The following is a 16,121-nucleotide window of genomic DNA, read 5'->3' on the forward strand; positions in this document are numbered from 1 at the left end:
CAGACATTTGATAAAAACAGTTGGGGGCTGTGCAATAATTAGGAGCCGGGAGGGTTATATTTCTGAATGGCCCGCCAAAAATTGCTTGCCCCCTCTCAGCCTGCCAAAAATCCTTCCCCCCCCCCCCCCTTCGCACATGCCATTTTTGAGATCAATTAAATGTTGCGAAAGTAGCTAAGCAGGAAAATTTGCATATTAAAGTGTTTCTGTACTGCTTTCCTAAGCCTTTTTAGAGCGTTTTATTTAAAGGCGCCCATGAATGTGCCAAAATCGCTTGCCCCCCACCTTCGGCTCACCAAAGTTCTTGCCCCCCCCCATTGTACCCATCATAATTATTGCACAGCCCCTAAACGGTTCAGCTTTATAATAATAACGAAAGGAATGATTCCACTCATTATATGTGCTCTTTCTTCCATATAACCATGATTTTATTATATTCAAGAATTACATAATATTTGATCCACTAATAAAATACCTGTATTGTATCACTAATTTACAGGAAAGCATATAAACCCTAGATTCTAGGGTCTATGGTGAAAATATGACCCGTTGCCAAAATACAAAACAGATGACAAGCCTCAGACGAGTTCAGTGTAATAACTTCTTAGAATATTTCGTTATTATCGCAAGTTTGTTACAGCATATCAATGTGATATTAACCCTGTGTTGAATCAATCACACACAACTTGTGTCCTGACAGAAGCTATTCTAACTTAGTGCAAGAAGGCCAATCTGGAATAGCTGCTAAGTGTCAAATTTGAATTTACATAAGTACAATAATAACAATTATATTGCAGAATTGTCAAATGTATATAGAGCAGCTTTTGCAGATAATGGCTTTCTTGCACTAATCCTAAATTTGAACAAACATGTCTTCAACGACAATCTTTTAAGCAAGCATGACATTGGCAGAAATATGACAAATAATAGACGATCCAGTGTGTAATAAATTGACATCCACACCACCACAGCAAACCTTACGGTACAAGAGGTTAGGGACGCTCCTTTTTATATTATATTTTCATCACTAATGCTATTTTAACATAGACACTAGAAGATACAACTCTTCTACTGTTTATGATTTTAGGATGGTCCAACTGTTGAAAATATAAGAAAAATGCATTTTCACTTTATACACATGCAGGTGTTTTTAAAAATAACAAGAATATTTTAGTTAAAACATGCATTAACCTCTATTACAATGACGAGCAGCCTCTGCATTGGGACAATGTGCATTGTGCATATTACAATACTCAAGTACTTGTAATTACATGCTCACAAGTACATTGACAGCTTCCTATATTGCTATGGCAACGACGACGCATACATGTCTTCAGATTTTTGTCCTTATACACTTATTACAAAATAAACTTTACATTATGAGAGCTGCCTTGGTTCTCGTGATATTATACCACCTGATAAGAAAATAATGATATTATATAATGCTGCTGTCACTGCTAATTATGGTATCCCACTACCCCCAAGGTATATCCTGAAAGCCGATCAATTATTGTAATGCATAAAATAAGCTTGACTTATCATACTCTGTTTTTGTGTTAGTTTTGTTTTTGAAATTTAAAAAGATAGTTTTTGTTTTTGTCAGTTATACCAAGGCTGGATTGCTTTTGAGTCAATTTTTACCAATATGAATTTTCGTTCAGAATTGCAACATAATGATTTTATTGTTAGTTTAATACATGTTACATGAAAGTGCACTTTGTGCAACAAGAGCTTACTTCACTGCCACTAAACTTGAATATTTTCAGAGTTGTGAAAGAAAACCATGGCAAATTTACAATAAGAGTTTTTTTAGTATCCCCGACCAGTGTATCAGCAACATATTGGCATGGAATGTGTTTGCTTGTCTCAATCCATTTTGATGAATAGCAGTCCTCCAACCGATTTCATGTTCTGTGTACTTGCTATACATGGAAAGAACACTGAATTGCTTCACAACAAAACACATTCTCTCCATTGGCGTTTTTGGAAGTCCTAATAAATAGAAATCTGTATTAATGTAACATGTTGAGAAAAAGGCGCAAAATCCTCTGCAACTGGTTAACATTATCTTTACGTAATAATTCCCCTATGTCATTGTGTATCTTGCATTGTCATACTTTTAGTAAATAAAGCAAAAAGAAGCTCCTAAAAGACAGCTTTAGTTAGTCTCTGGCTCTCTGATAGTTTATAAAAAATATTTTAATTTGAACAACTACACACAACATAGGAGAATGCTTATGCCTAAGGCAATATTAAACATGTTTTTGAGAATACTGAGCCTAATGTTCTACAGCGTCATCGCTATCATCACTGTCCCTCGTAGACGTAGCCATATCCGGATGGCGTCCACTCGCACAGGTCCTTGTCACCCTTAAACCACAATGCAATCTCACGGTTGGCTGTCTCCACCGAGTCGGATCCGTGTAGAATGTTGCGGCCAATGTTGATACAGAAGTCGCCACGAATTGTACCTGGTAATGATTTGGCCTGAAATATCAGAAAGAAAATGCAATGGTAAATAAAAAGAATTTGCATATCAAGACAAAAGGTTTTTAAATTTTACATACAGAGAAAGGGAACAGAATAAGAATATTCACACTATAACAACATTATGAACAGGGCTGGAAAAAATGAAAATTTCCTTGGAAGATGATCAAAACTTCCCTTCAAAAAGACAAATTTTCTCTTCAAATCTTATGTATTTCTTTGTTTAAGGACCTTAATTTCCTTCCAAACTTTCCAAATTTCCTGGGAAGGAGCTTCCCACTTTCCACATTTTTTCCAGGCATGATTACGAACAGCATACATTGCGTATTTATTGCGTTGCAACACACTTGTCTCCTTACTTATAGAATAGTAATTGTGTATCACTTGTTGGGAGTGAAATTGAACAAAATACATGCAATGCATGTGTACTGAGATGTTGATTCATCTAATACACAAGTCCTGAAGGGGGGAGTGCATTAGATGCATCAACATCTCAGTACAAACTTGTGCATTATTTTGTATGCGATTTCACTGAACAACAAGTGATACTGCATTTATTAATCTATTTCATACACATACACATCCTGTGATTTTTACTATTTTTATAACAAAATTGTCACTAAAAATGTTGAAAAATGCAAACAAATATAAATGCATCCACCCACAAGAAAAACGAACACGTCCGAAAGCACTGCGTGTACTACGCGGAGTGCGCGCCCGTGCAATTATACAATATTTATGCAGGGCTAGTAATTTAGCAATTCTCCGATTGGTTCTCGCTATCAAAGAGTGTATAAAATATTTTGAATGTTTGCCGGCAAATAAAATGCAATTTCAGCGCCTAGACCGCTAAATAGGTCGGATACATTAATTTTATACCACAAATACTTACAGGATCAGTTTCTCCCATCATTTGTCTGGCGGTCTTGACTACACCAAGTCCTTCCCATACCTACATGTAGAACAACACACAACAAAATAAAGCAATAGTAATCGGATACTTGCACAGGCTTTCACAAGTTGGGGTAACCCAAGGTTACAATTCCCCCAACCAATATACATGTAAGTAGGTAGAAAATGACATATATATTGAACCAGTTAATCTTAACCAACTTTCTCAACTTGTAAAACAAACAATTTTCAGCCGAGTTTTGCAACATCACACCTTGTAAGAGCGAGCTCAAGCCAGTGACGTACAAAAACTTGTTGGAAAACTTTGTATAAAGGTCCATAAAATATAAATACTTCATGCAATAAACTTCCACATTTTTTTAGCCCACGCTTCAGAGACTTTTTTTGTACGTACATGTACAAGCTCAATTTCTTACTGTAAAACCTTTTCTTGCTGGGCACCTCTCAGGTACATGTTTTCAGACCCATCTTCAGTTCTAATGCCCGACCCCTTGTATACAGAGTGTCATATCAGGCAAATTTGGCGTGAATTAGAGAATTGATTCTCGCAAAGACTCTCAGGTTTGCGGGAATAAAAATTGATTCTCCTAAAGTCATTATATTCCACTCACAGTCACAGCAAGTTATTTGTAACGCAAAGTTCAACGAAAAGTTTGCACCCCTAATTACTTTCCAATAACAATAAAATGACCATAAGACTAATGAAAGTCGATCTTATGTTCATTGTAACATTTGTTTTTAAACCATAATGAGTCAACTATAGGCCAATGGAACTCGATTATTAGTTTCCGATTGGATGTTTGAAAAAAGGACGAGGTTGCTATTTCATTATTCATTATTCGGTCTCTTTTCATTATCCATTATGTCAACAAAATCAATGATTTTATGAACAGCTTTCTCCAAATTTAGGTTCCTCACCAGTACCAAAGTATATATTGTTGATGAAAGACCATCTCAAAATCAGTATTAATGCTTAAATCATCTTTACAGACATTTTGCAACAGATTGAGAAAAGATTTGAATTTGTTTTCATAAAAAATGAAAAGAAATTTGCAATTTTGTAATCACTAGAAACATGATGAGGTAATCCTTAAATTTCCATTATTTACTACATCCTCTACCCCTACAACTAAGAAAAACTGCTGATTATGATCAGCAGGGGATGTCAGACATTTTGAGAGTTTCAATTTTGATTATTTCCATTTCAATTTTCAGATAATTGACTTTTTTATGAAAATAATGAAAGTTTTGGTCAAATTCAAAAAGTATGCGGGCGGTCAATAGGAAACTAACAATCGAATTCCATTAGCCATATTATTATTCATTATTTTCCAGCATTATTTACAAAATAGCTGCCATTTCATCAACACTTGCCGCACTATAATATTCTCTCCAAAATTCTGTTTATACCAACCCTAATCAACGTAAAAGAGAGTCCTGCCCAAATTTTTCACCATCCAGTTGTTTAGGCCTAAACCAGCTCTCTCAGTTAGTAAAAGGTCATAAATAGTTAAATGACTGACTACATCATTGGTCCCAAAGCAACCCTCCTTGGAGTTATGGCAAATTACACGTATAGCCCAACTTGATGCCATGACAGAATCTTGTTTTAGTTCCATTTTATTTTGGAATACATGATTTATCATTGGCATGTACTCTTGTGTGTCCACCGGAATTTAATTTTGTACAAAATAAAAAAATAATGAATTGTTTTGGAATTTTGGCATCACAAACGATGCCGAAAAATCCAAGCGCAGGTGGGTTATGATAAACATAACATTGACTTTTATTAGCCTAAAACCTCCCTCCTATTAGTGAATGGACATTCTAAATTAAAATATACGCACAAGCAGTCACACCATGGTTACTCACAGGGATGTCCACTTTTGACAAAAAGCCTGATGCCCTTACTAATCTCTCACTTTCTTCTGGAGTCTTTATCTTTAATACATGTAGGAAACTTCAAGCAAAACAGATGGGAAAGTACACTGATAGATCTGCTTACCATGGCCAAGACTGGGCCTGAAGACATGAATGCACATAACCCAGGATAAAATGGTTTGTCAGCTAGCTCAGCATAGTGCTCCTTTAGCAGATCTTCTGTCGCCTGAAAAAACAAGGAGATGGAGGTTAAATAAGAATTCATGCTTATCAGTGCTCATATTTGCTGGTTGTTATTCACGGCAAAATCAAATTACCAAACTCACAATTTTATATCTTGAGAATCAATTTGTTATGTGACAAAACCTGGTCCCAGCCCACCATTTGTTCCAGCAAAAACTGAACAGTATAAAAAAACATTGATAAAGCTTCTGTTCATAAATACATGCTAATACCGCCCTACAAAACAATGTTGATGCCTGTCTGCTGAAATATTTTCATAGTTTGAACTTTGAATTGGCCCGAGCTTTTGATGCAAGCAGAATCTTTAAATCAGCGTAGAGAAAGGAGGCACAAAGACGGATTTTTTTGTGTATATATTTTCCTACATTGTAACTGCTCATGCCCAGCAGCAAAATAAGTTCAAAATCAAAACTTTTAAACCCATGCAGACAGGGAACGCAACATGATGATGATTCATGTAATTTTCGGTTACTTTTAGCCTAGATTAATAATAGCAAAACCTTTGAACTTGACCTTATGAACTTTGAAGTGGTTCTAACTTGATCTAATTCATTAAAAAAATTATCAAAAACATCGCCGTAAAATTTACTGGAAAGGAAATGAACTTCTAAAATGGCGGACAGTGCGCATGTTCGCAATGTTATTTTTGGCTGACGAATATGCAAACTCAATTAATAATGATCACATACCCAGAGGCTAGAGAAACTCAGCTATTTTATTATTTTTTTCAGAATTCCTTTTACAAATTAAGGTTAAGCGTATTATTGCGTATTTAATACTGGCACTGCTAGCCGTCGTAAAAAAAGCAAGGTCCTATGCACACACGCTTGACGTCCCGCACATACGTGATATGTGATGGTTAACACATCTGATATGGATACTTGCAACAGATAATAAGGCCGAATAAAAAATAAAACATGTTTCTCGTCCCCTCCCGCTTCCTTTTTAGAGGCTGCTTCAAATTTCTTCAAAAATCTTGGAAGTTGAGATGTTTTCTATAGCCTTGCTATATATGCAAGAAACACTTCTGTATGGTTCTGACACTGTGATCCCTAGAGGGGGCATACCTACCAGAACAATAAAATAAAGAGGGCCTCCTCCTTTTTCAGGCATTATTCTATGGGTGTTTATATTTACTGACACTAGCGAGTCCAGCAAAAACGAGATTTTCCCATTTGTATCTGATCGCATGTAAAAATTCTGGAGGGGCGAAATACTATGCACTATATTCTAACAAAACACCATGTGACATCAATGATCATTAATTTTAAAAATGAATGTTCATATAATTTAAGACGTCAAGAAATGACCTTTAACCTCATACCAAATCCATGCCGATTTACCATTCCAGTGAAGGTAGGGAAAGGGTGAAAGTTGGACCAAAAAACAAAGGAAATTTCAATGATTTTCACATTAAAAATGACATCTAAGGGATTAATGAAACCCATATGAAACTGGTACCGTATTCAGGGGGTACTACACCCCTGCCCAATTTTGTGCCTATTTTTGCATTTGTAACAAGTAAAATATGTACCGTATATTATAGGGGCAAGGACTAACAACTACTGCACTGGGAATTTTATTTTAGCACAGACAACAGTTGTGGAGTTACAGTCAAAAATGAGGGAAACCAATATTTGATCAATTTAAAAAAATAAAATAAAAAAGCCCTCTTCTTCCTTTTTTTTAAAAACCCGGACGAGAAACATGTTTTTATTTTTACTCGGCCTATGATGAATGATCATTGCCATACGCACATGACCCGTGGCGTGCGACTGTGCGTACGACATATCGACAGTGTGTTGCGAGTAGGACATGGATCATTATTTGATCGAAAAATCTATCTTTTATGCACGACGACACGAGAGTTATGTGTGCATAAGATAGAACTTACGGCTATTTGAAAACGCGTCTGCATAGCGTTGATACTTTTTATAACGTAAGTAAAAAACATTCTTCCAATGTCACTTTTGGCTACAATTTTCCTGGACTAACATAATGTATCTTCGGATTCAAGGTTGCTTACTTTTAGAGAAAAAATACATCTTTGAAGTACATTCTGGAGATGTTTTAGGTCACAGCAGTGCGATGCTCCGAGCAATGATCATGCCCGATTTACTGTCACCGATGTACACGCTAGAGACGACCTTTTTCAATTGGGTACATCCGGGTCATAATCAGTCACAGTCACTGATCAGTGGTCACAGTACATGCGCAGTGTAGACGGCTGGTGGAATAAGCACGTGCGGAGTTCAGGATTGGCAAAGCAGCGACTTAGTAGCCCAAAAGGATGACTTTTGAAGATTTTCCACACTACAGTTTCCTGTCCAATAGACACCAATTGATGGTTAAGAAAGTAATTGAGCAACTTTTCAAATCTGGCGTAGGCAATTTATGGTATTTTGCTATCCCATAGATACCAATGTATGAATTTTAAAAACAATCGATCGACTTTTAATTTATTTGACTCGCGATTTGGGCTAACATTTTTGGCAACACTGCTGGAGGTCAGTGGGTGCATATACAGCAGAAACACGGCGTTGATCGAAGCCGTTCGGAGAACGAATATTGACGTTTTTAAATAAGTACATGTATGAAAATTTAAGAAAATATTATAGTACAGTGTGTCGGTAATATGTCACGAACTATTTCATGATATTTTGGAGACAACAACTAACTTGAGGAAGAAGTTTTTATTCATAATCATATGCATGAAATTGTACTCTGTATGGCAACTGCGTACATGTATCACACGTACATGTAAACAAGTACGTTACATACGATAACATCCTTGCAAGTTCTAACTTTCGTATCACAAGCTATCGGTTGTTCATACGAAAGTTAGAACATTTCGAACAAATCATTATGTACAGTATGTATGTATGTGATAAGCTTACCTGCTGAAACTTGCATGCCACAAGTTTAAATCCTTTCTGCTCAAATCGTTTCATAATATCACCTATGAGTCCTCGTTGTACACCATCAGGTTTCACCATCAGGAAAGTACGCTCGGTGATATTCAGTTTCTTCGCCATGACTTTAGATACTGCAGCAAACAGTGAAAGTATTGAGCACAAAACCATGTGGGCGACACGCCAGAATCGTGGAAAGGAAAGAGAGAAAGAAATGACCTTGAGTTAAATACGTCACCAATAAATTATGCAAATTTTTACAGTATGATATTTAATTGACATATTTACGAAATGATAACATTTATTCAGACGTGGAAAATATTTCTGAGTCAGTACAAGAATTTACCAAAATACTACAATATATATGTCTGTGCTGGTTTGTGAATTCTGTAACTTTTCATGATTTTGCCAGCCAACTCATGGCCAACTACACGTAAGCCACGTGGGGGCCTCTGACACATGGCTTCATGGCGTACACTCTTCAAGCGTTACTTACATCATCAGCGATAATGAAAAGTATGTAGAAGAGACGATCAGTGTTTTTAATATAGAAAAGATTTTACACGGCTAGTTTCTTGCAATGGTTAGCTAGTGTGGCCCGGATGCAGCGCGGCGAGACCCGTGGGTGACCGTGAGACCCACTAGACATATCGGACTTGCCCACCCTGGGAAAATTCGAGGGGGGAATATTGCACGGGAACCACGTCAGTATTTTTGGTGACTGGAGCAGTAGCGTAGCCAGCGGGGGGCAGGAGGGGGGGCAGAGTGCCCCCCTAACAAAGAATGAAAGAAAAAAGTGCCCCTCTGACAAAATAAAAGGGAAAATCAGGAGGGCAAAGGAAAAGAAAAGGGGCAAGGAGCCCTTTTCTACCGAAATTCAGCCCGAAAATACACAATTTTTCCGCGCTACGCGCGCATATTGCAAAGATTAAGCCCTTTCCATCCTGATAATGGGCAAAAATAGTGTAAAATACTAATTTTTTGCGCGCTACGCGCGCACATCGTCCCAATAAAGCCTTTTGTCTCTATGTATTGTATGATTCGTCTGTCCCCCAAAAATTTTATTTGCCCCCCCCCCCCCGACCAATAAATCTGGCTACGCCCCTGGACTGGAGTAACTTGTCACTTATGAAATCTTCATAATTATGAATACTTTGAACTTCAAGTTATGCAGGCGTAGTACACGGGGTGGTGAATAGGGGGGCTGATTCAAAGGGGGTCCTTAAAAGATTTGACCCTCCTGATGGGAGCAGGCCTGAAAAAATTGACCACAAATTAACCCGGAAAAATTGAGTTCATTTGCTTTTCTATGGGGTTGACCCATAATTTTCATCAAGAAAGGGGTCAGGGGCCCTGAAAATTTGAGATCTGTAAAAGGCCCCGAAAAATGTTCGCTATGAAATATTTTTGCATCAGCCCCCCCCCCCTAACAAGTGTTTGTGAACGGTCCCTAGTGCCGACTAAGTTTTTTGGAAAGTCAACGGGACTGGGACTGAGCATTGAAAGGGGGTCAACTTATGTTTTGGGCACGATATAAATCATGGCCTAAAAAAGGTGCGTAGGAAAACGTTAGGAACACATTTATATAGGCCTAAGCAAAATATTTTCCTGCTCGCTGCGCTCACATTATATAACAATTTAAGGTTTTAAATTTGGGTGCATGTGTAAAGGGGGAGGGGCAAAGATTTTTTGGCATGTCAAAAGGGGGGAGCAAAGGTTTTTGGCACTGCATGCCCAAAGGGGCGGGGGGAGCCATTTTTGGCAGACCAGTTTGAGAATCGTCATCCCCCGGGATAGTACACATAATTATTGCACCACCCATATCTTCGTAAGATGAATAGTTTATCAACTATAAATGAGTATAGAGTCAATGCTAGAGATAGATTAAAGTTTATCAATGCTGCTATCTTCTCACGATAAATATTTTATCTATGCTGTTATCTTCGTAAGATGAGTAGTTTATCAATGTTGCTATCTTCGTTACAATTTATCAATACTGCTATCTTCATAAGATTATATAGTTTATCAATGCTATTTTATTTTTATTATATGATGAGTATAAAATCAGAGTATATAAGTTATCAATGCACGCTGTTAATCTTCATATGAATAGTTTATCAGTGCTCTTATTTTCATATAAGATAAGTAGTATATCAATAATTATTATAGGCCTAACTGTTATCTTCATAAGACGAGTAATAGTTTATCAATGCGGTTATCTTCATAAGATGAGTAGTTTATCAATGCTGTTCTTCACTACATACATACGAGTAGTTTATTATGAGTACGGTTTATCAATTATCAATGCTGTTATCTTCATAAGATGAGCAGTTTATCAATGATAATATCTTCATAAGATGAGTAGTTTATTAATGTTATTATCTTTGTTAGACGATATACGGTATACGAGTATATCAATGCTGTTCATTTTCATAAAATGAGTAATTTATCAATGCTGTTAATGTTATGACCTTATCTTCATTAAATGGGTGCAGTATAATTAATCTCAATACTATTAATATCTTCATAAGATGAGTAGTTTATCAATAATGTTATCTTCATAAGATGAGTAGTTTATCAATGCTGCTATCTTCATAAGATGAGTAGTTTATCAATGCTGCTATCTTCATAAGATGAGTAGTTTATCAATGCTATTATCTTCATAAGATGAGTAGTTTATCAATGCTGTTTTCTTCATAAGATGAGTAGTTTATCAATGCTATTATCTTCATAAGATGTTGAGTTTATCAATGCTGTTATCTTCATAAGATGAGTAGTTTATCAATGCTATTATCTTCATAAGATGAGTAGTTTATCAATGCTGCTGCTATCTTCATAAGACGAGTAGTTTATCAATACTGTTATCTTCATAAGATGAGTAGTTTATCAATGGTGTTATCTTCATAAGATGAGTAGTTTATCAATGCTGCTATCTTCATAAGATGAGTAGTTTATCAATACTGTACTGTTATCTTCACAAGTTAGTCGTTTCCCTCTTGGATGTTGAGACCTTGTGGCTGGATGGTACGAAGGCGCTTCATCCAGAATTTCTCCCTGCTGGCACGGACGGTGTCAGGGCGGTTACCTAAAGACTCAATGCCCTGTAGGATCATGTCGGAGATGGAGTGGTTGGGGAGGTTAAAGTGATTACCAACAGGGGTGTCAAGCTTCTTGGTTTTGACAGTGGACCTGTGTCCATAAAACCGCTTTTTAAGTGCAGTCTTAGTTTCTCCCACATACTGTATACCACAAACTCTGCAAGAAATGAGATATAAGATGAGTAGTTTATCAATGCTGTTATCTTCATAAGATGAGTAGTTTATCAATGCTGTTATCTTCATAAGATGAGTAGTTTATCAATGCTGCTATCTTCATAAGATGAGTAGTTTATCAATGCTGTTATCTTCATAAGATGAGTAGTTTATCAATGCTGCTATCTTCATAAGATGAGTAGTTTATCAATGCTGCTATCTTCATAAGATGAGTAGTTTATCAATGCTGTTATCTTCATAAGATGAGTTTAATACTGCTATCTTCATAATGAGTAGTTTAACAAAACTATTATCTTCATAAGATGAGTAGTTTATCAATGCTGTTATCTTCATAAAAGATGAGTAGTTTATCAATGCTGTTATCTTCATAAGATGAGTAGTTTATCAATACTGTTATCTTCATAAGATGAGTAGTTTATCAATGGTGTTATCTTCATAAGATGAGTAGTTTATCAATGCTGCTATCTTCATAAGATGAGTAGTTTATCAATACTGTTATCTTCATAAGATGAGTAGTTTATCAATGATGTTATCTTCATAAGATGAGTAGTTTATCAATGATGTTATCTTCATAAGATGAGTAGTTCATCAATGCTGTTATCTTCATAAGATGAGTAGTTTATCAGTGCTGTTATCTTCATAAGATGAGTAGTTTATCAATGGTGTTATCTTCATAAGATGAGTAGTTTATCAATGCTGCTATCTTCATAAGATGAGTAGTTTATCAATACTGTTATCTTCATAAGATGAGTAATTTATCAATGATGTTATCTTCATAAGATGAGTAGTTCATCAATGCTGTTATCTTCATAAGATGAGTAATTTACTGTCAATGCTGTTATCTTCATAAGATGAGTAGTTTATCAATGGTGTTATCTTCATAAGATGAGTAGTTTATCAATGCTGTTATCTTCATAAGATGAGTTTAATACTGCTATCTTCATAATGAGTAGCACGGACGGTGTCGGGGCGGTTACCTAAAGACTCAATGCCCTGTAGGATCATGTCGGAGATGGAGTGGTTGGGGAGGTTAAAGTGATTACCAACAGGGGTGTCAAGCTTCTTGGTTTTGACAGTGGACCTGTGTCCATAAAACCGCTTTTTAAGTGCAGTCTTAGTTTCTCCCACATACTGTATACCACAAACTCTGCAAGAAATGAGATATAAGATGAGTAGTTTATCAATGCTGTTATCTTCATAAGATGAGTAGTTTATCAATGCTGTTATCTTCATAAGATGAGTAGTTTATCAATGCTGCTATCTTCATAAGATGAGTAGTTTATCAATGCTGTTATCTTCATAAGATGAGTAGTTTATCAATGCTGCTATCTTCATAAGATGAGTAGTTTATCAATGCTGCTATCTTCATAAGATGAGTAGTTTATCAATGCTGTTATCTTCATAAGATGAGTTTAATACTGCTATCTTCATAATGAGTAGTTTAACAAAACTATTATCTTCATAAGATGAGTAGTTTATCAATGCTGTTATCTTCATAAAAGATGAGTAGTTTATCAATGCTGTTATCTTCATAAGATGAGTAGTTTATCAATACTGTTATCTTCATAAGATGAGTAGTTTATCAATGGTGTTATCTTCATAAGATGAGTAGTTTATCAATGCTGCTATCTTCATAAGATGAGTAGTTTATCAATACTGTTATCTTCATAAGATGAGTAGTTTATCAATGATGTTATCTTCATAAGATGAGTAGTTTATCAATGATGTTATCTTCATAAGATGAGTAGTTCATCAATGCTGTTATCTTCATAAGATGAGTAGTTTATCAGTGCTGTTATCTTCATAAGATGAGTAGTTTATCAATGGTGTTATCTTCATAAGATGAGTAGTTTATCAATGCTGCTATCTTCATAAGATGAGTAGTTTATCAATACTGTTATCTTCATAAGATGAGTAATTTATCAATGATGTTATCTTCATAAGATGAGTAGTTCATCAATGCTGTTATCTTCATAAGATGAGTAATTTACTGTCAATGCTGTTATCTTCATAAGATGAGTAGTTTATCAATGGTGTTATCTTCATAAGATGAGTAGTTTATCAATGCTGTTATCTTCATAAGATGAGTTTAATACTGCTATCTTCATAATGAGTAGTTTAACAAAACTATTATCTTCATAAGATGAGTAGTTTATCAATGCTGTTATCTTCATAAGATGAGTAGTTTATCAATGCTGTTATCTTCATAAGATGTGTAGTTTATCAATGCTGTTATCTTCATAAGATGAGTAGTTTATCAATGCTGTTATCTTCATAAGATGAGTAGTTTATCAATGCTGCTATCTTCATAAGATGAGTAGTTTATCAATGCTGTTATCTTCATAAGATGAGTAGTTTATCAATGATGTTATCTTCATAAGATGAGTAGTTCATCAATGCTGTTATCTTCATAAGATGAGTAATTTATCAATGCTGTTATCTTCATAAGATGAGTAGTTTATCAATGGTGTTATCTTCATAAGATGAGTAGTTTATCAATGCTGTTATCTTCATAAGATGAGTTTAATACTGCTATCTTCATAATGATGAGTAGTTTAACAAAACTATTATCTTCATAAGATGAGTAGTTTATCAATGCTGTTATCTTCATAAGATGAGTAGTTTATCAATGCTGTTATCTTCATAAGATGTGTAGTTTATCAATGCTGTTATCTTCATAAGATGAGTAGTTTATCAATACTGTTATCTTCATAAGATGAGTAGTTTATCAATGGTGTTATCTTCATAAGATGAGCATAGTTTATCAATGCTGCTATCTTCATAAGATGAGTAGTTTATCAATGCTGTTATCTTCATAAGATGAGTAGTTTATCAATACCGTTATCTTCATAAGATGAGTAGTTTATCAATGATGTTATCTTCATAGTGAGTAGTTCATCAATGCTGTTATCTTCATAAGATGAATAGTTTATCAATGCTGTTATCTTCATATGATGAGTAGTTTATCAATGCTATTATCTTCATAAGATGAGTAGTTTATCAATGGTGTTATCTTCATAAGATGAGTAGTTTATCAATGATGTTATCTTCATAGTGAGTAGTTCATCAATGCTGTTATCTTCATAAGATGAATAGTTTATCAATGCTGTTATCTTCATAAGATGAGTAGTTTATCAATACTGTTATCTTCATAAGATGAGTAGTTTATCAATGGTGTTATCTTCATAAGATGAGCATAGTTTATCAATGCTGCTATCTTCATAAGACGAGTTCAATACTGCTATCTTCATAAGATGAGTAGTTTATCAATGCTGCTATCTTCATAAAGATGAGTAACTTACCAATGCTGTTATCTTCAGAAGATAAATAGCATTATGATAAGTAGTAGGCCCCTATATCAATGTTATTATAGATCTAGATGAGCACGATGAGTAGCTTATCAATGCTGCTATGCTACATATTAGTATAGTTTAACAGGATTTTATACACTGAGGCATCGGATGGTAATGCATGATGATCCGTAAGAGGAATTTTGTATGAAAAATGAAACTCTTAAGATCAAACCGTTTTACCCACTAGGTCCCTACTTCAAATGTATAACTGACTCACCTGACATGACACTGTATGACCTGAAATTGAATATAAAGCTAGGCCCTATAATCATGATAATAGTGGCGGCACCGGGATCAGGCTTTCTGGTTCTGGCCGTGTAGGGTATGGAAGTGGGGGAACGAGGACCAAGTGTTTAAGGGGTTGGGGATACTAAGCTATACTATGTGCATGCTATAGGCCTATATCACCCCTGACTCCTGAGCTGATTGTAAATACCCTACTGCGGCTATGTACTACGGCTTAAACCGGCATGACCGGGTTTATTTATACTATAGAAGCCAAACTTGAAACTTGAACTTTGTATAGTGGCATGGCACTAACCTGAGAATCCTCGACCATAATGGCCTTTGACATTATTGATGCACAGACGTCGTAAGAGTATGCAGGAACTTGCAATCACTCCCCTACCGAATACCATTCCGCCGAGGGCACGTCAACTGGCACTGACTGTGAGTTCCTATTTACAATAATGCACTGTACTGTGTAAGCTTCTATCGGGGCTTCTATACAAACTGCATTAATATCGCTGGCTCATCGTCGCGTTTATTTTCATTTCCTCATAGGTTCTTCAATATTATTATTTTCATGTATAATTGCTATGACGGTTCACGTAACACACGTATAATTTCAGCGTCTGCACATGTTCAATGCCCTTCCACCGTGACGTTGGTTCAGAGGCATAGTAACATTCATACAACAGTGAGCATGGCTACGTGTAGCACAAGCTATTCATGTTATTTGTACCGGCATAGTGTTGACATTCCCCGTTGACGTTTACGCAAGATTGAGTTATCGTCAACACGTAGTGCTCTTTGAACACAATATAGTCTGGGAGCAATGT

At 35.8% G+C, this 16,121-nt stretch overlaps 1 protein-coding gene across 1 annotated transcript; it reads right to left on the reverse strand.

Moving 5' to 3' along the window:
- Window positions 1–394: 394 nt before the first annotated feature.
- LOC140160658 (nucleoside diphosphate kinase A1-like) lies at window positions 395–15,868 on the reverse strand. Its single transcript, XM_072183931.1, has 5 exons — window positions 15,602–15,868; window positions 8,421–8,569; window positions 5,405–5,506; window positions 3,380–3,439; window positions 395–2,487 (listed from the first exon to the last, which is right to left on the reverse strand). The coding sequence occupies exons 1-5, from the start codon at window positions 15,696–15,698 to the stop codon at window positions 2,308–2,310; spliced, it is 588 nt and encodes a 195-aa protein (XP_072040032.1). The 5' UTR covers window positions 15,699–15,868; the 3' UTR covers window positions 395–2,307.
- Window positions 15,869–16,121: the final 253 nt, after the last annotated feature.

Source organism: Amphiura filiformis, chromosome 9 (assembly GCF_039555335.1).
Source record: "Amphiura filiformis chromosome 9, Afil_fr2py, whole genome shotgun sequence".
In the NCBI taxonomy this organism is placed as follows: domain Eukaryota; kingdom Metazoa; phylum Echinodermata; class Ophiuroidea; order Amphilepidida; family Amphiuridae; genus Amphiura; species Amphiura filiformis.

What these genes read in the sequence shown, in the direction of transcription:
- LOC140160658 (XM_072183931.1), bottom strand. Translation starts at nt 15,698, where the DNA reads ATGGTATTCGGTAGGGGAGTGATTGCAAGTTCCTGCATACTCTTACGA. An exon ending in TTATGGTCGAGGATTCTCAG is followed by an intron (nt 8,570 to 15,601) that starts GTTAGTGCCATG and finishes TGTTTGCTGCAG; the next exon opens with TATCTAAAGTCATGGCGAAG. An exon ending in TGGCATGCAAGTTTCAGCAG is followed by an intron (nt 5,507 to 8,420) that starts GTAAGCTTATCA and finishes TTGTTTTTTCAG; the next exon opens with GCGACAGAAGATCTGCTAAA.